This window comes from Odocoileus virginianus, chromosome 7 (genome assembly GCF_023699985.2).
Source record: "Odocoileus virginianus isolate 20LAN1187 ecotype Illinois chromosome 7, Ovbor_1.2, whole genome shotgun sequence".
Taxonomy (NCBI): domain Eukaryota; kingdom Metazoa; phylum Chordata; class Mammalia; order Artiodactyla; family Cervidae; genus Odocoileus; species Odocoileus virginianus.
This window is the reverse complement of record NC_069680.1, coordinates 64797111-64821595: the sequence shown is the minus strand read 5'-3', so window position 1 is coordinate 64821595 and position 24485 is coordinate 64797111. Positions and strand designations below refer to the sequence as shown.

At 45.1% G+C, this 24485-nt stretch overlaps 1 protein-coding gene across 1 annotated transcript in view; it reads right to left on the bottom strand.

The window, feature by feature from the left end:
* Positions 1–24485, bottom strand: part of LRMDA (leucine rich melanocyte differentiation associated) — a 1164713-nt gene that overhangs the window by 1136482 nt on the left and 3746 nt on the right. The window contains exons 2-3 of the mRNA XM_070470890.1: positions 24293–24405; positions 22086–22234 (exon numbers count right to left, since the gene is read on the bottom strand). Of these exons, the coding sequence (XP_070326991.1) occupies positions 22086–22190 (105 nt within the window). The 5' untranslated portion in view covers positions 22191–22234; positions 24293–24405. The remainder of the gene's footprint in view (positions 1–22085; positions 22235–24292; positions 24406–24485) is intronic.

Below are 24485 nucleotides of genomic sequence, written 5' to 3'. Positions count from 1 at the left end.
TCATATGGCTCCACCTAAAACAAGTCTCACTGCACCCTGGCACCCTCAATTTTTCAAGTCATCTCTCAACCCTTTCCTATCCAATGGGGACCATTTGCTGACAATATAATATCCTGTGTTCACTATTCTTCAGTAACTTCATTACTGGAAGATACAAAATGGGGAGAAAAGACAGAAAAAAAAATAGCTGATTCCAATAAAATAATTTTGACTCAGGAAGATATAGACTAAAAACTAAAGGGCTGTAAGTTCAATTTGGTAATCTCTCCCCTCTCTACCTAAGAGCCATCTATCTCCTCATGTAACAAATTAAGTTCTGCTTCCAAACAGAGATAAAGGATTCTCCAGAGAGACTGGAGAATCTAGGGACTTCACTCAGCAGCTCACCATCAGTAGCTGCTTCTGCATTATATGTTCACACTGACCCCTAGGCCCATGGTGCTCACCTGAAAACCTATCCCTTACCCATTCTGTACATAACAAAAGCATTCAAGATCTCCATTATATATGCAGCAGAGAGGCTGAGTTTTCAATGTGGAAACTGAATTCTTTCCTCATGGGTTACAAAGGATTAAATTTAGCAGGGACTCAGTCAAAATCCCTCACACTTTATATGAGGAAACTAAGACTCCAGAGGCCTGCCCTGCATAGTACATCTTCTTAAGGAGAGTCTGGACCACATTCTGCACCAGGAATAAGGACGTCCAATATGGAGGCCATGGAATTCTTAAATATGCACATGACAATGTGGATATTCTTGACCAACAAATGCCAGCTATCTATCATCATGTTTTGGCTTCAAAATGAGTCTTCTTAGCTGAAAGATCTAGAACTACCTCATGATGCCATGTTGAATGTCCCAGAAGAGTGTTAGAGTCTGCAGAAAGAGGAATATTTGCTCCCTTTTATCTTCTGTAGAATTCCACTTCAGAGCAAACAAACATTAAGGACAGTTACCACCATGAAGCATTCAACCACTCACAACATGTCTGACAAAACTTCCATTAGCTTGTTTTATTCCATGATCTTAACATCACAGAGTGTCCCAGGTGGCTCAGCGGTAAAGAATCTGCCTGCCAAGCAGGAGACATGGGTTTGATCTCTGGGTCAAGGAGAAGGAAATGGCAACCCTCTCCAGTATTCTTGCCTGGGAAATCCGAGGAGGCTGGCAGGCTACAATCCTTGGGGTCGCAGAAGAGTTGGAAATAACTGAGACACTAAACAACAACATTACAGTATCCCAGGAGAACCAAACAAAGCACAACTTGCTCCTATTTCACAGAGATGAGGACCAAGTCTCCAAAATTTGCTAAGAACACCAACTTGATAAGCCGTGTCTATGTTTGGACCACCCTCATAGTAAACTGTAAGCTTTTTGACATGTGAGTTAAGTCAGCCATGCTAAAGGGTTCAAATTGGCTGGAAAAGGCTTAAAAGCAGTAAGCAGTCACTGCCAGGCACGGCAAACAACACTCATAATGAGAGGAGAGACTTATTTAAGAAGTGCTCCTGAGTGGAAGACATTACATCTCAGGATGTCAGGAGACTTCTTGAAGCATGGGAACCTAATGTAAAACAGGAAACTAGAAGAGCCAGACCAAAAATAGTCTGTGTCTTCACCAAACAAGAGAAGGGATGTAGAGCTTAACAGATTTAGATGCCACCGAAGCAAGATCCCACCCAAAATGAGAAGGCACTGCATTTAGTCAATTATCTTGATTTTGAGTGAAATGAAGAACAAGTTTCATACTTTTAGTTTGCCTATCATATGTAATATGTACCCCCAAGACTTCGACCATGTGGAATTACAATAGAAAAGGACACCATTATCAGAGAAATGAAAACATATCAAGTTCAAGACCACTACAGAGAGTAACACCAGAAAGAAAAATAATATCTTGGCAGGATCTCTACATGTACACACACTCAGCTCCTCTGAGCAGAAGCTGCAGAAAATTACCAAACTGCAAGACATGGAAGGTTTCTCTTTGCAATTGGGATAGTGTCTGGCTCACAGATTTTTGGGATGGGGGGAGTGTTGTCAGCAGTCAGATTGAAAGGAGTTTATTTCAGGATGCCTGCCCCCACTTGGAGGTGAGGCATCCTTAATTTTAGATTTGCAGTACTGGCAGCTCCATGAATAGAAAGAACTCTGGTCATGAATCAGCATCCCTGTGCTGCTACTTAACTAGTTGCATTACCTTGGATGGGTCACAAACTCATAGACTCTGTTTCTTCTTCTATAAACTAGTTAAACACTAACCATCTCCAAAAGGTGTTAAGAATAATGTAACAACTCATATTTTTAAAAGCCTCCCACCTAGTTCTTAACTAGTCAGTTCAGTTCAGTCACTCAGTTGTGTCCGATTCTTTGCGACCCCATGAACCACAGCACACCAGGCCTCCCTGTCCAGCACCAACTCCCACAGTCCACCCAAACCCATGTCCATTGAGTGGGTGATGCCACCCAACCATCTCATCTTCTGTCATCCCCTTCTCTTGCCCTCAATCTTTCCCAGCATCAGGGTCTTTTCAAATGAGTCAGCTCTTCGCATCAGGTGGCCAAAGTGTTGGAGTTTCAGCTTCAACATCACTCCTTCCAATGAACACCCAGGACTGATCTCCTCTAGGGTGGACTGGCTGGATCTCCTTGCAGTCCAAGGGACTCTCAAGAGTCTTTTCCAACACCACAGTTCAAAAGCATCAATTCTTCTGCACTCAGCTTTCTTCATAGTCCAGCTCTCACATCCATACACGACCACTGGAAAAACAATAGCCTTAACTAGATGGACCTTTGTTGGCAAAGTAATGTCTCTGCTTCTTAATATGCTGTCTAGGTTGGTCATAACTTTCCTTCCAAGGAGTAAGCATCTTTAATTTCATGGCTGCAATCACCATCTGCAGTGATTTTGAAACCCCAAGAAATAAAGTCAGCCACTGTTTCCGCTATTTCCCCATCTATTTGCCATGAAGTGATGGGACCAGATGCCATGGTCTTAGTTTTCTGAAGGTTGAGCTTTAAGCCAACTTTTTCACTCTCCTCCTTCACTTTCATCAAGAGGCTCTTTAGTTCTTCACTTTCTGCCATAAGGGTGGTGTCATGTGCTTATCTGAGATTACTGATACTTAACTAGTCAATCCTCATTAAATAAGCCCATGAGTCACATTTTATCCTCATTTTATTTATGTTACAGGAATGAAATAAGTTAACATATTTAAAGCCCACAGCCTTGTCCTTGGCAAGTGGCCACTAGGTAGTTAGTGAATCACACCAGTATCCCTGTGGAAGGGGTTTTTTATTCCCATGTCTCTCCAGTATAAGATTTCAGTATCCCAATTCCAAGTCTGCATTTGTGTCTGCATTTGTATTAATGCCATTACTATAACTGTCCTAAGCTAGTGAAGAAGACTGAGGCCTTCATGCTGAATATAAATGATGCATTCATGCCAACAGAAGGCCAAATGGAGTCAGATCCACTGTACAGAGAAAAATGGAGGGAGGACAGCAACATCCCCAAGCATGTGGTGTTACAGGTTTGAGCAACTCCTAAAACTTAGGGCCACAGCCATCAGGCCACAGCAGCATCAAAAGCAGTGACCGAGTTTCAGCAAATATCATAGATTTCATTGTCTATTTTAATTTTATGGGTGTTATTGTTTTCGTTTTTACACTTAAGTCATCCCTTTTGGGGGGTTTATAGCTCTCTAAATATGAACTTAGAAAAAGTTTTATCTGGTTTTGTGATTGTATACTTAATATTGAAATAAAAACAGTAACAGTGTTGGCTCATGGGAAGTGGGTTTCCTCCCCCCACCCTTTAGAAGGATCCCAAGTTTGAGAAGGACCATGTGATATACATTCAAGGTGCTACATCTTATAACGGCTGCTAGAGGCAGAACGTTAGAAAGACCTAAAGCCCTGAGCTACCACTCAGATTCACTGACCTTGGAGGTTTAGAATACAGGGCACCTGTGACACAAGGGCATTTTCCCCAACTTGCCTGCTCAGCTCTTCCCCTGGCAGCTCCATTTGTTTAGAACAGTCCCCAAGGGACCAAAATGCCTCACTCACAGGTCACTGCCCTTGGGCTGTTTGGGATGGGCTAAATTCAACGGGCTCAGAGAAAAACTAATAAATAAAACTGAGCTGTGGATAAGAGGATAAGAAGGGAAGCACAGGAAGGTTGGCAGGCCCATGTCAAGTCTTCCATGAAGCTGGAAGCAGCTACACCCAGAGACTCCTGGCTCTGAAATGCAGAGACCTAGGTTCTGAGGGTCAGGGACCCGGCTTGGGAAGAGGTCCTTTCCTCTAGCCCTTCCTTCTGCAGCCTTATTAACTCCCAGAAAGTCCCTTTTCCCTGCCAGCTAAAATAGACACTTCATTTTAACCTCTTTCTCAGGCTAGTACCTCCCTGGCCTGCTAACTCCTGAACTCTAAGAAGGGAGAAACATTCCCTAAGCCCAAAGTAATCTCAAAATCTAATTGTGCCTGACACTTCCTGCCTCAAGCCATCCAAGGGGAGAGCTGCAAAACCTCAGAACCATTTCTCTAGGGCATCCGGGAAAAGCAGGGGAGGAGGAGGACTCCTTCAGAGCTTATAAAGGACACCTGGCTTCTCCAGCAAGTAAAAGGCACCTGGCCCCCCAGTAGTTGAGTCCAACCCTCCAGCAATGACTAAAAACAACTAAAGCGTCACTGCAAGGCTGACAGCAAGTAAAGCTGGGTGTCTATCACCCCGGGTGGAAACTAGAGCGTTGCCATCCCCAAGGACGCCCGTTAAAGAAGTCAGGTGCTGAAATAAAACTGGAGCACTGCAGCCTTCTACCGGTCCTTGGTAAGGGATCTAGGGTTAGGAACAGGAGCAAGTCTGCAGCGAAGTCTGCAGCCCAGCGCCTGCACGGCCGCAGCGTGATTCTCAGTGTCTTTCAGAGGCTCCTACCTCCGTTGTCGGGAAGAAGAAAAACTCTAAAACTACCATTTCTATTTTACAACTGCATTGGTGTAAAGACAAATATATTAAAACGTTTCTTTTAACAAGGTTCCTTTTTTCCTTCAGATTATGAAAGAAGTTACAACTTTTTTGTGGGCTCGGAAAAGTACCGTGGGTTGTGAGAGGTGCCCACTCCACCTGATGGAGAAGTCCGCAGGCTGGCCTCTGGTCATTGAGCGCTGGGGCTGGAGGGGTCCGGGAGACCTGAGGGTCTTCCCCCCTCTCCTCCCACCCAGGGGGTGCGCCAGGCGCAAAACCGCGTCTATGCTCCCCTCAGGCCTGCCTCACTCCGCTGCTGCGGACGCAGCCCCGAGGTGGGGCAGGGAGCACCCGTCTGACCTCTGGACGCCGCTCGCCCCAGAGCTCCCTCCTCAGAGCGACCGTGCCCAGGAGGGGACGGGGTGGCCCCAGCGGACTTACTTGAGTTCCACTGACCACAAGCCCGGCCATGGCGACGGGGCGGGCGCGCGGTACCGAGTGCCGAGCAGGAGCGCGGTGGCGGCAGGCAGCTCTCGGCCGGCGCTTAGTTCCGCACTGGGCGGTCAGCTGACCCGGCGGAAGCCCGAGGCGCGGACCGAGCGTCGGAACCTCGGCTCAGTTTTGCGCCCGCCGCCCGCCCTGGGCCGGGCCTCGCGCAGGTGAGCCTCAGCCACCGCCCGGCGCGCCGCAACAGGTGCCCGCCGCTCCTGCGCCCCCACCTAGGCGGGGGGGCGGGGGAACCACCTGGCTTCTCGGTGCCCCACCCCGGGAGTCAGGAGGGTTCAAGACAACAGGAATAGGTCCCCCATCTCACGCCCAGAGCCCTGCTGCGTTGGTGGGGGTGCACTGGAGGATAGCGGAGTGGGGAGGTCTCCCATCACTAGCTCCCCATCTGAACCGTTAGCCAGGAGCGTGGAGAGCTAGCTAGGACTTTCCTCTGTGTCACAATCCAGATTACATAACTGTCCTCAGCTGCAGGGAGGAGGGGCGTCTTGGTGGAAACTCCTCTCCCCAGCTTTGAGGGGATGAGGGAAGGGGGATAGTTAAGAGATTGGAAGGACACTTGATGGAGTTTCCGTTTGCATGGGAAGCAGGAGGAAATGGAATTTTTCTGTAAGTAAAGCACTGGCTCAGCTAGTAGCACCCCACTTGACACCCCGGGAAGAAAAGTCAAATGATGTTCCCAGGTTTATACTCTCATCTCACGGGGAGACGTTAGCTGTGAGGCTGCAGGTCACTGGAGGAGTCAGCTCCCCACGCGCCTTCCCTGCATCTGGAAGCGCGGGGTGGCCTCTGCTGCCTCCTGTCTGGGTGAAGTTAGACCCTGTGGGCACACCGATGGAAGTTCGTGCCTGTCCTCCACTGAAAGGGCCCCAATTTTCTCCATGCCTGTTTTTGCCTTCACACCTCCATCACCAGGATGCACAAAGCTATTCAGTTCAGTCGCGTCCGACTCTCTGCAAACTCATGGGCTGCAGTATGCCAGGCTTCCCTGTCCATCACCAATTCCTGGAGCTTACTCAAACTCATGTTGATCGAGGCATTAATGCCACCCAACCATCTCATCCACTGTGGTCCCCTTCTCCTCCGGCCTTCAATTTATCCCAGCATCAGGGTCTTTTCAAATGAGTCAGTTCTTTGCATCAGGTGGCCAAAGTATTGGAGTTTCATCTTCAGCATCAGTCCTTCCAGTGAATATTCAGGACTGATGTCCTTTAGGATTTGACTGGTTAGATCTCCCTGCAGTCCAAGGGACTCTCAAGAGTCTTCTCCAACACCTCAGTTCCAAAGCATCAATTCTTCAGCACTCAGCTTTCTTTATGGTCCAACTCTCACATCCATACATGACCACTGGAAAAACCATATCTTTGACTGGACAGACTTTTGCTGGCAAAAAAAATTACCAGATTCCAGTTCAATTTCATGTATCACCCATCCCCTATTGCAACTGAGGGCCAGCCCAGCAGTAACTAGCCTTTCCACCCTGCTCCTTTCTTCCAGTGGGCACAGGCACCATTTGAACAGAAAAGGGAAAACTGACTCCTGCCACACCAGACTCCAGGTCTCATGGGCATTGCAAGTACCTCAGTTCAGTAGACGTATTGATGACTATAGCTTCCCACCTCCATCAAAGAGGGTGTTCACAGGCCTTTCCATTGTTCCTGTTTTATTACTCCATAGATCTAAACCTTAGATTTTAGAAAGCCCTAGTTGTTCAGTTGATGATGGTGATTATGATGGTGGTTCAGCACTTTGTGGCCATCACAGTTGTCTCTCAGGCGTGGTGCTAATGCACTGTAACGTGCATCTTTATTGTCAGCATTCTGATGAGTAGGGGTGACTTCTGAGGGTTGACCCGCCTGCCCTTTCTCTCTGTTGGAAGGAGCAGACACAGTAGAGCTGTAAGAACACAGACTTGGTTGTGTTTACTTTGGGGGGCTCCAGGAAATGCTGTAACAAAAGGCCCCACTGGCCAAATAAGCAAGCTTGCCCTCCAGAGATAAGGGGGATCAAAGGGAATCTTCCAAGGCCTCCTGCCCTGGGCCAGCTCCTCCGGCTCCTCCCTCCTTCTCTGCTGGACGCACCCTCTCTGGTCCATTGTCCGCTTTTGTCTGCCTTTCCTGCCTGAAAAAGAGGAAGTGACACTCTGCCCTCCCTGGGGACCTCTCCCCTTGGCCCTCCTAAAAGGGCTTTGACCCAAAGGAGACAACATGTGGAAATAAACTGAAACCTACTCAGAGATGAAACTGGAACCCCACTCTTCCCTCCCACCAGGAGGAGGGTGCCTAAGGTCATTTCATCCATACCCCTGCCTCCATACATGGCTGTGTCTTCTGAGCACAGAAAGTCTGTTCTGCAGACCCTATCCACCAATGACACCAAAGTCAGCAGGGGTCTCTGGCACTTTTCCAAACCCCCTCACTGCAGTTCCCTTTTCTACATAGCCCCAGGGCTATCATTCTAAAAGCTGGATTTGACCCCACCTGAAATCTTTCAATGGCCTCCTCCCAATCTAATAATACAGCCAAAGTCTTGAGCCCCAAATCATCATACCAATGTCCCTCAAGACCTTTTATATCCCATCAACCTTTACCTCTCCTGCCCCCTTTTCTGCTTGTCTCATCCTCTGCTTACCTTTTAGTTGTTGGTTTTGCCTTAAATGCCTCTCCAACCACTCATCTCCTCTAAGTGAATACATTGGGAAGGCCAGTTGACTCCGGGGAGAGAGCATTGGGAAATCACAAAGAACAAAGTTCAAGACAGCTCATATTAAAGTTGGGCTTTAATGTTAGAAACGTAAATTGATGACAATAGGGAGCTACTGAAAGTTATTCAGCAGAGTGAAAATTTGTTTAACGTAGTGGAGGAGGGCTTCTTTAGGAACAGACTGGATTCACCTCTCCTTATTACCGTCAGCTTTGGGAAGTTAGTCTGCAGAACAGAGGAACAAGGAGAAGGAGCGGGAGGGAGAGGAGAAGGAGAAAAAGTATCTGTATATCTGAATCAAGGAAGACTGGAAGAGTGATCAGGGCAGGGACATTCTTCTACCTCATCACCTTCTTAACCAAAAAGGGAAGTTTAATAGAAATAGCAAAAGGTTAAGTTTCTTCAGGTAACATGGACCTCCCCTTAGGAGGGGAGAGAGCAAACTCATATACAGCTGGCCCAGAAGTGGGCAAATGATTCCCTTGGAACATGAGGCATTTGCAGAAATCAACAGAGAGGCTGAGTCTTATTGGGGTTTCTCCCTGCATAAAACTTCCTGTCCCTGCCCCCAGGAGCACCAAGGGGAAGGAAAGGTTCATGCAGTCATCCGGGGTTCATCCCACTCCTCAGCCAAGAGATAGGGAGCTGGAGGACTCCCTGCCTCACCCATTTATATCACAGTCCCTCTGCCCTAGTTTCCAAAGGCTAGGCCCCATGCCAGGCACTGGGGGCACACATTTCACAGACACACCCTCCAGGAAAGAGGTTCATACTCAGACATTTAAGGTACTAGGTCAACATGAAGTGCTGTAATTGGGGTCCTATTTTCTGAAACCAAAGGTGAGACATGTAGCCCAATTTGTTCAGTACACTCAAGACGACCACAGGACAGAAAGTTCAAATCAAACCTGGGCTAAATTCTAAAGTTCTAACATATGTATATGGAGAGTGAGAAGGCTCAACACATATAACTGGATACTTCCTTATCACCCTTGATGAAGAGGGCAATATTTTATTCCTACTGTCATCTTTGTTATTATTCTTCTTCTTTGGCAGACGAGGCCTTTTCCCCTAGAGTCCTTCCTCCGTCACATTCCTGGGGACAGAAAGGAAAATCCTGTTTATTTCCAATCAAGGGAGTTGATTCTAGGGTCGGCCAGAACCAGAGAAACAGGAACTGATTCCTTAAATCTTCCAACTCCATGCATCAGCAGCGGAAAGAAAGACAGGGGCCAGTTAACAAGGTTTTATTTACATTCCTCCCTATCCTTAACCAAATTTCTGATTGACCTCACCTCATCTCTTTCAGGCCCAGCCTCTGAGCAGGTTAAGATGGCTGCTGTAATTAATCACACCCCAGCCCCTAGTTCAGACTCACCACATTCAGATTTCAATTAAAAAAAAAAAAGCGGGATGTCTGCATACAAAATGCTCTTTGTTGCTGAAGCAGATTCATTTCAGCCTAAAAGGGGTTGGGGAAGTATAGAAAAGAGGGGAGTTTCCAGGGCCCTCTGGGCAGTTTGTGCACACTAGTGAGGTGACTTGAGGATGATCTATACTTCAGAACACCTCTCTGCTTTCCTATTCTCAACAATTCATTTATTTCATGTATATTAAATGTCATCATAATGTCTGGCATGAGTATTTGTTGCAGATATTAGTTTATTGTTATTATTTACTAGTATCCTAAATATAATTACTATATTTAATTCTCAGCATCTCCGATTTCCCTTCTCTTTAGATCTTAAAAGGTTCTGTTGTTGCTCTCTGCTAAAGTGCAAATATCCACCAGGAGCAGAGAAAGGAGCCGGTTTGGGGAAGGGGTGTGGGAAGGAGCTTCTGCTTTCCTTCTGTGATTTCTGCAACCTGCACTTACCACTTCTGTTATTAGAGACAAGATAGGAGGAGACCAGCAGGGAAAAAATAAAAATTTACCAATGAGACTGCTATGTACTGATGTCTTACCATTATTTTCACAAATCCTGAAGACAGCAGTGAAAAACAAATCATATTCCCCAATTTGCCTGGAACTTGCCAGATACTCCAGATCCTTAGCTGAGCTCAGGAGACAGTCATCCCTGATGTGGCGATAGGGATTCAGATTTGGAAAGGGAAAGGAATCCCTGACCAGGCGACACTGTTGAACTTTATACTGGCCAGTGGGGAAGAAGGGAGCAAAGTCTAAGGCCCAGTGACCCTTCCAGAATCCCAGCTTGGCCTGGCAAGTTTCTGCCACTTAGAGGAAAAACTTCCCCCAACTTCAATTAATATATATAGAACTCACCAGAGAAAGACAAATATCATGTGATATTGCTTATATATGGAATCTTTAAAAAGGATACAAATGAACTTATTTACAAAACTGAAACAGAGTTACAGATATAGAAAATAAACTTACTGTCACCGGGAGGTAAGGAGGAGGGAGGGCTAAACTGGAAGACTGGGATTGACACACTCATACTACTGTATATAAAATATATAACTAATAAGGACCTATTGTGTAACACAGGCAACTCTACTCAGTATTCTGTAATGGCCTATATGGGAAAATAATCTAAAAAAGAGCAAACGTATGTATTTGCATATGAGATTCACTTTGCTGCGTACCTGAAACTGGGCTTCCCTGGCTGCTCAGTGGTAAAGAATCCACTGCAAATGCAGGAGACGCAGGTTTGATCCCTGGGTCAAGAAGATCCCCTGGAGGAGGAAATGGCAACCCACCCCAGTATTCTTGCCTAGGAAATCCCATGGATAGAAAAGCCTGGCAGGTTACAGTCCACAGGGTTGTAAAAGAGTCGGGACACATCTAAGCAACTAAACAAAAAACAACACCTGAAAGTAACATGACACTGTAAATCAATTATACCTCAATAAAAATTTTTTAAAAAATTATGAGATGTCAGGCATATCACTTTTTAAAAGTATATGAAACTCAGAAAATGAGATTCTGATTCAGTAGGTGGTGCCCTAGCATCTCTTATTTTTCTCAGGTACTTCAAGTAGTGAGGACTTGTAATCATCCAAACTCACTGTGGCTTCAGAAGTCATCTGCTCCAGCTACTGATGTGGAGACCAAGGCTGAGAGAGTAAAAGGAAATAGCCCAAGGTCACCCAGCCAATGAGCAGCAGACCCCAGGCCAGCGCTGTGATCTTCTTAACAAAATAAAACAGAATTCCTCCTAAGTCCCAATAAGAACAGGATAAAGAAACGGGAGGAGCGCCAGAAAGATGCCATTTCACATCTAATCACTTCTTGTCACGTTGTAACCATTTTCCTCATATGGAGCCCCACGCTGATGGATCAGAAATAACATTTTCAAAGTTATATCTGCAAGGAAATGGCTATTAATGTTCTTCCTCTCCTTTTAGAGTGCTGAGGAATACATATTAATTTTCTCTCTACTTATATTGCCTATTTGCAAATTGTATTCACTACCCAGTGCTCCAATTTGTCCTACCCATGAAGAGATTAGGATGAATAAATGTGTTCCTGGGAAGAAAAGAAAAGAAAGAATTTGTCACTGAGATTTATTTTTATAATTATTTACAGGGATTATTTTAGAATATATGGGGGCAATAATAATAATGTGCATGCAAGGGTTCTGGCATAATTTACCAATATTAATTCTGCATCTCTTCTCACTTCTTTGAAAGGAACCCCAGCTCTCTCTGCAGCTCTGAGCCAGGGGCCAAACAGGTGGCAGCTACACCTGACCTCACCGGTGCTGAGGGTCAGATGAAGGGCTGGTCATGCCTTAGAGTGGCCAACACCCTGGCCTAGGAGTTGAAGACCTAGCTCTGTACTAGCCAGCTGGGAGCCCATGCAGAATCTTTCACTCCTAATATCCTCAGTTTCCTTAAATGTAAACTAACGAATCTAAGAAACTATGTATTAGTAAAATAAAAATACAAGTTAAGTAGGACTTCCCTGATGGCTCAGCAGGTAAAGAATTCACCTGCAATGCAGGAGACCTGGGTTTAATCCCTGGGTTGGGAAGATCCCCTAGAAAAGGGAATGGCTCCCCACTCCAGTATTCTGGCCTGGAGAATTCCATGGACTGTATAGTCCATAGGGTCACAAAGAGTCGGACACAACTGAACAACTTGCACACATCACACACATAAGTAGGTACAGCTCCCCAAAATAAGGGAGAGAATGTCAATAAATTTACTGAGCACCTACTATATGGCAGGCACTAGGGGTAAAATAAGGACCAAGACAAATACAGTCCTTACTCCCAAGAGATTTACATGGAAGACACAGGTAACAAGGAGACAAATTATACAATTTCAAGTATGTGAAATACATAATTTCAGGTAGCACTGACATGTGCTATAAAGACAAAAGTAGACAATGTGATAAAGAGTGGGGACAGGGTGCTAATTTGAGGGGACACAAACTGCACAGCTTCAGATGGCTGTGGGGTGTTCTGGGGAGGCTTCTCTAAGGGAAGCAATATTGGAGCCAAAGTCTGAAGAGTAAGATGGGGCCCGCTATGAGAAGACTTGGTAGAAGGGTTTTCCAGGCAGAGGGAACAGCAAATGCAAAAGCTCTGAGTGTTCTCTCAGTGTTTTGTTGTGTTCTCACTTTGCTGTGTTTGCGTGGTGAACCTGAACTCAAGTGCTTCCAAGGGTAAAGTGATATCCCAACCAAAAAGATGAGTACCCAAGACAGCCGCTCCAGGCTTGAGATGGCTCCTCAGCTTCAGAGCACAGGTGGGCTGAGGCTTCAAGATGCTGCAGCCAGAAGCAGAGACAGTCACAGGCACACAGACATTCTACAGCCCTATGAAGCACCTGCAGTCTTCTTGGAGAAGAAAACACAGAAGGATCACTGATACATGACTACAGTGGCACAGACTCCCACAGACACACAAAAACACACAAACACACACAAATAGACATAAGTGCATTCACAAGAGACACATGCTAGACCAATACTAGATTCATGGATTCCATCTCATGGTTGTGATCTAAGCCTTGAACCCCAATCTGAGACACACCTTGGTTGCCCATCTACTGTAATAGCTATACTGGCAGGCAAAGAATACAGACACTTTAGATTTTTGGTACTTATTTGTTTTAGGGTGGTTTTTTTTTTTTCTTTTTGGCCATACTGCATGGCATGCGGGATCTTGGTTCCGCAACCAGGGATCGAATCGGTGCCCCCTGCGGTAGAAGCATGGAGTCCTAACCACTGGACCATCAGGGAATTCCCAGATTATTGAACCATGTGGCGTGTGGGATCTTAGTTCCCTGACCAGGGATCTGGTTGATTACTTGAACTCAGAGGGTTACAGCTTATCCTGAGGTAATGGAAATTCATTCATTCAATTCATTTATTCAAAAATATTTATTGAGTGCTGGCTGTATGCTTGACACTAATGTCGGGACAAGGTAGTACAGAAAATAAAGTTTCTACTCTTGCAGAGTTTACTTTCAGTAGTAGTAGCGGTAGTGTTAGTCACTCAGTTGTATCCGTCTCTTTGCAATTTCATAGACTGTAGCCTGCCAGGCTCCTCTATCCATGGAATTCTCCAGGCAAGAATACTGGAGTGGGTTGTCATTCCTTTCTCCAGAGGATTTTCCCAACCCAGGGATTGAACCCAGGTCTGCTATGTTACAGGCAGATTCTTTACCATTTGAGCTACAGGGAAGACCTTAGTGGAGGTAGATATAAAAAAGAAAATACAGAATATGTCAGGTGGTGCTAAGTAAGAGAACAATACAGCAGAGAAGGGGGATAAAAAGTACCAGGGTAGGTGATCCAGTTAAGACTTCACGCTTCCACTGCAGGGGGATGGGTTCGACCCCTGGCAAGGAACTAAGATCCCACACACCACATGGTACAACAAAAAAGAAAAGTGTTAGGGGTAGATAGAGTGATCAGAAAGCCCCACTAAGAAAGTGGTATTTAGGCCAAGACTTGCAGGAAGTAAGGGAGAACCAGGTGGACATCTAGGAGAAAAATGTTCCAGGCAGCCAGATCAGCAAGTGCCAAGTCCCTGCCAAGCAGGCCTTGGCAGGTTTGGGAAACAGCAAACACGTCAGAGTGGCTAGAGTGGAGTGAGCAAGGGCAAAAATAACAGTGAATGAAATCACAGGGCAGGGTTTAGGGTGGGGATGGGGGGCAGATCATCTATCACCTGACAGACTGAAGTTGGGACTTGGCCTTGCACTCCAAGATGGGGATACGGTGGCATGAGCAGAGGACCCACATTTTGTAAGTATTGTTCTGGCTACTGTATTTACAACGGACCAGGGAAGGGAAGGGCAGAAGCAGGGAAACCAAACAGCAGGCTATGGCAAGAATCCTGGAGACGGGAACAGCACCCGAATACATCTTGAAGATGGCATGAACAGAGTTTCCTGACGGATATGACATGGAGGGTATGAGAAACACAGGAGTCAAGGGTAAGTCCAAGATTTTGACCTGAGCAACTAGAAGGATGGAGCTGTCACACTGAAATGGATGAGCAAATTAAGGGAAGCAAGGAATCGGGATCACTTGACCTGAGAAGTTTGATACGACTTTGAGACAGACAAGTGGAAATGTCAAGGAGAAAGTTGAACATATGAAAGCGAAGGAAAGAGATCTGTACCAGAGTTAGAAATTTCAGAGTCCTCAGCTTTTAGATGTCATTTAAAGCCACAAGAGAGGAGAGAGATCTGAAGATTGGGCCCTAGAGTACTAACAGTTAGAAGTCAAGGTAAAGGGGAAGAACCACAGAGGGACTGAGAATGAGCAGCTGGAGAGGTAAGGACAAACCAAAAGCAAGTCAGACGCCAGAAGCCAGAGAAATAAAGTGATCAAAGGGATGGAGTTCCAGCATAATGACCAACTCAGTCAAGGATCAGCAGAGGCTGCTGAAAGCATTGGGTAAACAGGAAATTCACATGGTCTCAAAGTACCATTCCACAGATTGCCTATAAATTACAAAGGGAAGAGCGTACCTTTACACTGAAGAGATCTGGCAGTCACCACCTATCCAAGAGTTCAACTTGGCATCCAGTGATGAGACAACCGACAACACACACCTCTGATGTGATACAAGGGGAAGCACATGCCACGCCACCCACATGCTGCTCTTGCCAAATTGTGTGGCCAGAATCTACTCATGAGGAAACAGACAAATCAAAAAGTGGAACATTCTTTAAGACAACGGTCCTAACTTGGAGGGTATTATGCTTAGTGGAATAAGTCAGACAAAGAAACACAAATATTGTACCTTATCACTCACCTAAGGAATCTAAAAAAATAAAACAAACTAGTGAATATTAAAAAAAAAAAAAAAAAAGACAGAGTACAGATAGAAAAGAACAAACTAGTGGTTACCAGTAGGGAGAGAGAAGCAGGGAGGGAGGAAGATCAGGGTAAGGAATTAAGAGGAACAAACAAGTATGAATAAAATAAATAAACTACAAGGATATGTGTACAGCACAGAGAATACAGTCAATTTTTTAACAATTACAAATGGAACATAATCTTTAAATTTGTGGGTTACTATATTGTACACTTGAGACTTATTATAATATTACAAATGAACTATATCTCAATTTTAATAAGTAAAAAAAAAGACCTTGGGACTAGACTGTCCAAAATGTCATATCATGGGGCCAAAAGGGGGGCTGAGTGTTCTAGATTAAAATGCACTAGAGAGACATGACAACCAGGAGCAACGCACAATCTTTTACTGGCTCTTGGAACTGGGGGAAAAAATTAAAAAGACATTTCAGATAACTGGAATGTTTAAATCAGAAACTTTTAATGATATAACTGATTATATTAAATTAACATCATTTTTCTCAGGTGTGATAATTGAAGTTTCATAAGAGAATGTTCTCTCTTTAAGAGATGTGAGCTGAAGAAATTAAGATAAACATCAAGATGTCTACAGCTTGCATATGATTTGGGGTTGGAGGGAAATATGTGTGTGTGTATGAGAGAGAGAGAAAATGACATGTTACATGGTAACATTAACATCTAAAGAGTCTAGGTGAAGGTACTGGGCATTCATTATCCTATTCTTAAATTTTTCATAAGTTAGAAATTTTTGGTAAATAAAATATTGGAAAAGAAGAAGGAGTGATTAACCTGTCCAGTGCTACTAAAGGTCAAGTAAACTGAGGACAGAGAAGTCACCATTGGGTTTAACAACAGGGAAGTCACTGGTGATCTTGCAGATAGGAAGAAAGCAGAAGTAGGCAAAGGCCAAATCATAAAGAGATGAACAGATCCCACTGTGAACACAACACGTTCATGTTGGAGGACCATTGGTCTCACAGTAATGGGAAGGACAGATCAGGAGGGGAAAGCAGGGATAGGAAAATCTCACAGGCTCTAAAAGTACACTCCCACCCCCCATGAAGGGTGGTGGGGGCCTGATAGGAGAGACTGAAAAAAGACTGCAGCCCAATTGCCAAGAGTTGATGTCTGTTTGGGAGTCAGGGGTGAGGGAGCCAAGATGATGCGATTCACCAAAATAACAGGTTGGGAAGGGGCAGAGGGACCTGATGCATATAAAAGTCTACAAATTCATAAAGATACATGCACCCCAATGCTCATAGTAGCACTATTCACAATAGACATGAAAACAATCTAAATGTCCATCAACAGAGGAATGGATAAAGAAGATGTGGTGTATATACACAATGGAATACTACTGAGCCATAAAAAGAATGAAATGATGCTATTTGTAGCAAAATAAATACAACTAGAGGGCATCACACTAATTGAAGTCAGTCAGAGAAAGACAAATATCTCATGATATCACTTATATGTGGAATCTAAAATATGACACAACTGAACCTATCTATGAAGCAGAAACAGACTCGCAGACATCGAGAACAGACCAGTGATTGCCAAGGTGGTGGGGGTTGGGGGGATGGTATAAAAGATTAAGGTTAGCAGATGAAAGCTTTTGCATATAGAATGGATAAATAATAAGGTCCTACTGTATAAGACAGAGAACTATATTCAGTATCGTATGATAAATCATACTGGATAAGAACATATTAAAAAAGAATGTACTATATATATGTATAACTGAATCACTTTACTGTATAGCAGTAATAACACAATACTGTATATCAATCATACTTCAATTTTTAAAATAATAAAGTCTACATACATTGTGCCCTCCTCTTTGAAAAGCAGCAGACAGGACATCCTAGAATCAACAGCAGCATGTGACAATAATGTAAGTGCAGCACACTTGAGGACCTGGTGAACCACGCCCATTGCACTCCATGCACCTGACATCCGAGCCAAGCTCAGAGTGCTGGGGGCTCTGACTATGGGGTGACAGTGACCTGGTGATACCTTTGTTCATAAAGTCTCCTTGTCCTGGGAAATTCTTCTCCCCAAACCACTTCCAAGGGCTGCTCACCTTGTTGACAAGTGTTCTCCAATGTTCCAACCTTCAATGACTGCTTTGGGGTCTGAAACATCATTAAAAGGCTCTCCTGTGTGCTTGGCATTGATGCTTGCAACTTGATGTTGTTATATACATTTATTTCTGCCACAATCTTCCCAACTAGGTGGTCAGTTCCTTAACTGTAGGGAACCCAGTTTATATGTCAAAATACTCTCAGCCTTGCCCCGAGGAGGTGGTCTATAAACTGGGAAGGAGAGAAGGACAGGGGCAGGAAGAAGATGAAGGCCAACATTTAACATGCCCCCTAAGGGCTCACCGTGCTGACTCCCAGACGTGGGGACCACTTCTACCGGTCTGAGTGGAGCCTCTAAGAGGCCACTGCTGCCAGCGCCCCCAGTTCCAGAGTCAGAACCTCTGGTAGGAAGCCTTCCAGAAACAGCCCAGGGTGCTCTCTCCTAAAGCTGTTTGCAGTAAGTGACTCACCCAATTAAGAGCATCTACATAACAAAGCCTCACCCGGCTGCAGAGGTCATGCAGACTGTGAAGTGCGTCTTTAGTGCGTGCGTAGAAGGTTCACTAATTACCAGTCATTTCCACTCCTCAAGAGCCTGTCAGCCTTTGAGATGCAGGGGATAAAAGAATCCCCAAATTCCCACCCCACACCAATCACTCCTCTCTCTCCAACCCTCCCCTGCATTTCAAACCTGTGACTAATTAAGTATGAGGGATGGGCCTCTGCCCACCTGGCTGAGTGCCTGGAGGAAGGAAGGAGAGGAAAGAGGTTGCCTCTGATGGGGAGCAGGTTTTAGTAAAAGGAAACTGGAAAGGGCAAGGGAGCAAAGCGAGTTCTGACAGCGCTGCCTCCTCTCCGTTAAACAAACAGAACTCGTATTGTTTTACCTCTGTTTATAAAGGTGATAAGGGCTTCCCCCACAGATCAATTGGTAAAGAATACGCCTGCAATGCAGGAGATCCGGGTTCGATTCCTGGGTCAGGAAGATCCCCTGGAGAAGGGAGAGGCCACCCACGCTAGTATTCTTCAGCTTCCCTGGTGGCTCAGATGGTAAAGAATCTGCCTGCAGTGTGGGAGACCTGGGTCCAATCCCTGCATTGGGAAGACACCCTGAAGGAGGGCATGGCAACACACTCCTGTATTCTTGCCAGGAGAATCCCCATGCACAGAGGAGCCTGGCGGGCTACAGTTCATGGGATCACAAAGAGTTGGACATGACTGAGCGACTCAGCACAGCATAGCATAACAGTGATAAGTGTATGCGATAGAAACTACAGTAAGCAGGTAAGAACAAAGCTAAAATCACTCATAATTCCACCCCCTTAGGTGACCAGATGTTGGTCACATAAACACCTTACAGCCTGCTTTCTAGATGACATGCATTTTTAAATTTTTATTTACTTACTTATTTTTGGCCACAGAGCATGTGGGATCTTAGTTCCCAGACCAGGGATTGAACCCTCAACTCCTGCAGTGGAAGGGTAGACCTTTAACTGTCCTTAACTGGACAGCCAGGAAAGTCCCTAGGTGACATAAATTATCCATGGGTGTGTGTATGCCCCTGCTCTTTCATAAATCAGCTTTTTCCATTTCATGAAATACATCAAATGGCTCTCTCCATGGGCCCGTGGAAAGAAAGCTGTCAGAGATACTGACCTAGGCTACCAGAGAGACATCTTTGGGCATCAGAGCATAAGAGGAAGCCATTGCCAGAATTTCTGAAACCTGAAGGAGGCCACTGTGAAGCAGGAAAAAGCCCTGACCTTTGGAACTCAAGTGACTTCCTCTCTACAAACCTTCCTCTATACAAACCTATTTTCATCTAGAAGATGAAAATAACACTGCATGCTTTATAAGATTATTGTGATGATGTAAGGGAAATCATGGTTACGAAAGGGCTATGCAAGCACTGGATATTTTATCCCTTGTTTTAGTAAGTATTCATTTGTGGAACTTCCCTGGTGGTCCAGTGGTTAAGATTCTGTGCTTCCAGAAAAGTCATCTGGTTCAGCCCTAGAGGAGCTTAAAATCTAATTGGGAAGTTGAACACACACACACAAAAGTTAAATGATAAGAATAGCTAATAAAAGATATCATCAATTAGTAGATAATTAAGTGCCAGATAAGTGGCCCAGACAGTACTCCAGGAATTCAAAGGTAAGAAAGAACCCGGGGGATAATAGTAATAACCACTTTGAGCACTTTCTATGTGCCAGGTACACACAAGCATTGTTGTATTTCATTCACCCAGTGACTTATGAGGTAGGTACCATTATTACATCCATTTTGCACAGGAGGAAACTGAAACCTCAGAGAGGTTAAGAACCCTGCCCCAAGTCACACAATCTAGGAAGTGTGGCAGTGTGGAATCAAGCAGCTGGACCCGGGGCACCCACCACACGGAAGCACTATGATCTACTCTGATGGAGGTAGGGGAAGGGGAAGCTGCATACTACAAAAGGGAGCCTCAGAAGCAAAGATGAGACCAAGGAGGGTGTCCTGGTGTGAGGGAGAAGATCCCACTCTGGCTGGATGCCAGTCTGCGTGGGCAGTAAGAAGGTGGAAGGGGAGGACCTAATGCATACAAAACTTCTTCTTTTTTTTATTTTTGGCAGAACACGGTCACCCAGGAGGGCTTGAGGCAACAGAAGGTCCAATTAAAGCAGTTTTGGGGAAGTAGGCCTGAGAGGAGACACTTCAGGAGGCTATTAGATGGTGAGGCGGACTGAAGAAGAAGCACCTAGGGGTAGGGGGACCACCATTCTCCCTAGAAAGCCCTTGTCCCTCAACTTTTTCATTTTCATGATATTCTGAGCCAATCTACATTGGTTTCCATAGCCTCCAGCCTCCTTTTGGCATGTTTGCTGACTTATTTCATACTTCAGTTCTGCAAGGGATAGATCATTCATTTATTCCAGAAATGCTTGTGAAGCTCCCATGTCAAAGGGAAAATCAATCTGCACAACTTGATGGCTAGTTAGAAAGGGGAGGAGGCTGAAGATGCTGCTGATAATCCAGCAAAGCTAATCCTCACCAGACTCCCCAATTTCCCCACCTCTCAAGCCTGATGGGGGACAAGTCTCCCCACATCAGCCAGCTCCTCAGGCCATTGCTTCCAGTTCTCACCTCCACATCCCACCATCCTTGCTGAAAAGGCCAGGCCCCCACCAGCAAATGGCAAAAAGGCTCCCTTTTCTTCTGAAGAAGCAGGGCAGGGAAACTGAAGATATGGCAAGGCCTTTGACTCTACAAGCAAAACTTGGCGAATGTGACAGAAGAGTCCCGTGGTAGAAAGAAGGCTCAGCAGCAAAGGTGGGGACAGCAAAAGAAAAACCTTTGAAGATATGTTAATGTAACCAATATTTACTGAATATCGTTGGTGTATACGGCAGACTCTGCAGAGAACAAAAGTAGGGTGACATCATTTGTGCTTTTAAATAATGCTGTGGAAAAGGTAAGGGAGAAGAAATGGAAAAAGTAAAGCTAGAAATAGAAACAGGAAAAGAAGAAACACTGACCCCTGAGACATGAAGCACCCTGGCCAAAGTCAGGGACTGGGGAAAGCATGGAGGGAAAACCTCCTAACAAGCCATGGTTTCTCCAGTAGTCACGTATGGATGCGAGCATAGGACCATAAAGAAGGCTGACCACTAAAGAATTGATGCTTTTGAACTGTGGTGTTGGGAGAAGACCCTTGAGAGTACCTTGGACTGCAAGGAGATCAAACCAGTCAATCCTAAAGGAGATCAGGCCTGAATATTTATTGGAAGGACTGATGCTGAAGTTGAAGCTCCAATACTTTGGCCACCTGATGTAAAGAGCCAACTCATTAGAAAAGACTGATGCTGGGAAAGATTGAAGGCAGGAGGAGAAGGGGACGACAGAGGATGAGGCAGTTGGATGGCATTACCGACTCAACAGACATGAGTTTGAGCAAGCTCCAGGAGCTGGTGAAGGACAGGGAAGCCTGGCGTGCTGCAGTCCATAGAGTCAAAAAAAGTCGGAGACAACTGAGTGACTGAACAACTTCCGTGAGTCTGCCCTGTACTCAAACACAAGACCTCAAATGTTTCAGGCCACCACTTGCCCAAGGAAACGTAGCCCAGAGGTGTTCCCATGCCATTGGGCCATTGATTGCATTCCACAAACATCTTTTGAGCACTCAAGTGCTAGGCACTTAAGCTACTGAACTCTGCTGAGAAGAATGAGAGTTGATTGTCACCTAAGGTGGTTGATTTGACAGTATCTCTGATGCCTTAGAAACTTTAATCAGACTCACTGAGTGCCACTGAGGCTTGTGGGGAGAGAAAACTAGTAGTGAAGGGGAGAAATTCTGTACATTCTCAAGCCAGAAGGGGATAATCATTTTATTCTCACTGGGCTTTGGTAAGAGGTAAATAATGAAACATTGTGAGGCTACATAGGACAGTGTAGAAGACCAAGTAGGCATCTTATAAAATCATCTGAACATTATGTTTTCTTACTCAATTCTGGCCTGACTCTCATTACTGAACTTACCAGTTTTTCTGTTGAAATTGTTGCCTGGTGAGGTTGTAGACATTCAGTCAGACTGCTTAGTGTTGGGGTCGTCACCAGTATCACCCGAGGAGCCCATGGGCACATCTAAGAAGTAATCACCATCACGGGGATCTAAGCTGGTGCAGCCACTATGAAAAAAGTGTGGAGATTCCTCAAAAAACTAAAAATAGAACTACATATACCCCAGAAATCCCACTCTGCACATATATCTGGACTAAACAATAATTTAAAAAGACAGCCCTTGCAGCATGGCCATTGGTGCTGCTGCTGCCCTGGTGTTTTTGAGGCAGGAGAGTGGAGTCTGGGGTGGGGGGTGGGGGAGGGGAGGGTCGAAGGGCGGTCTGTGAGTCCTGGTCCAGTCACTATGGATTGTTTTTTCTTTGGCTGTGAGCTCTCAGGCCACACCTACTCTTTCAGCTTCAAGGCAGAAGAAGAGGATGATACAGAGCTCCTGCTAGCTTTGACCATACTCTGCCTCACTGAGAGAATAATGTGGTAGAAGTCGTAGCACGGAACCATGACCACGAGGAGATCGAAGTCCCTGTGGCCAACCTCAAGTTGTCCTGCCAACCTATGTTCAGTTTGGATGACTTCCAGCTCCAACCACCCATAACCTTCTGCCTGATGTCAGGTTCTGGCCCCACGCAAATCACTGGGCGGCACCACATTGTTACTACAAGCAATGATCTTTCTGAGGAAGAGTGCAAAGAGGAGGGGAGTGAGGAGGAGGAAGCTGAGTTATGCCCCATCCTGCCTGCTGACAAGCAGGGGGCCAGGCTCTAACCCTCTCTGGTGAGCTAGCTGCTGGCCACGTGCACCACATACCGCGTTCCTGTACAAGTTTCAGGAACTGTGTGACTTCTCCATTGAAGAGGATGGGTAGTGGTGGGGTAGGGTGGGGTGCGTGGGGCCTTGGTCTGGTGCCAGAAGAGAGGGGGCCCCATTCTCCATAGGTCCTTGGTCTTCTAATCATGTACCCCACCTGGGCTTCCCTTTTCTCCAGGAATGGGAGGAACTCTGAACTTCTATCCTCTCTCTCCTCACTTGCCTATGAGGTTGGAGGTCAGCACCTAAAGCTCAAGACTACACATTTTTAACATTTGTTACATTTTTGGATAAAGGTTGAAATAAAGAGTGGAGGTTTTTTTTTGCAAAAAACAAAACAAACAAAAAACATGCATTTATATGCTCACAGCAGCACTAGTCACAATAGCCAAAGCATTGAAAAAATCAAAATATCCATCACAGGATAGATGAATAAAGAAGATGTCATAAATACACACACACACACACACACACACACACACACACACACTGGAATATTACTCAGCCATAAAAAAGAATGAAATTACATCATCTGCAGCAACATAGATACAACTAGAGATTGTCATACTAAGTAAAGTCAGGCAGAGAAAGACAAACATTATATGGTACCACTTAGATATGGAATCTAAAATATGACAAAAATGAATTTATCTATGAAACAGAATCACAAAAATAGAGAATAGACTTGTGGTTGCCAAGGGGGAGGAGGGGAGGGAGAGGGATGGGCTGGGAGTCTGGGATTAGTAGATACAAACTGTTACATTTAGAATGGATAAACAAGATCCTACTGTATAGCACAGGAAACTATATCCAATCTCCTGGGATAAACCATAATGGAAAAAGAATATTTAAAAAAAGGAATGTATATATGTGAATAACTAAGTGATTTAGCTGTACAGCAGAAATTAACACACCACCATAATCCAACTATACTTCAATTTAAAAAAGACGGGGAGGGAGAAAAGTAGTCACCATCAGATCTGTTTAGAAGCCATCCAAGAGCCAGGCTAGGGCAAACCAACATATATTATTGATTGTGAGTGATATAAACTGGCTCTGGCTAATTTAAGCAAGAAAAGAAACCTATCAAAAGGATATCAGGAAGCTCAGAAAATCAGTAAAAGGTCTAGAGCCCCAGACTTAGGAAACGGTACAGAGAGGGGCTCGGGAATGGAGGATGTCACTGGTCATACTACTTCAACAGTCTGATTAGACACTGCCTGAGCAGCTGCCATTATCACAGTGGATGCAGCAGCAACTGGCCGGTTGCTTCACTGTCTCCCTAGACAATTAATGCCATTGTATTGGGTTCAATACTGCTGCTGAGAAGGGTTTATAATCCACCCTAAACCTCTGCTCACCTCTTGAGGAGCCTCAACTGTCAGGGACAGGGAGAAGGAGGATGTGACCCCTTCAGCATCTGTAGTTGGAAACAGGTCCTTTATTCCAACAAGCAGGAAGCAGGATTCAGATGCTAGGCATAAAGAAGGAGATAACACTAAGGGTGAGGAGTATAACCAAACTTCACTCCCAAGTGACTTTGGAAACCCATAC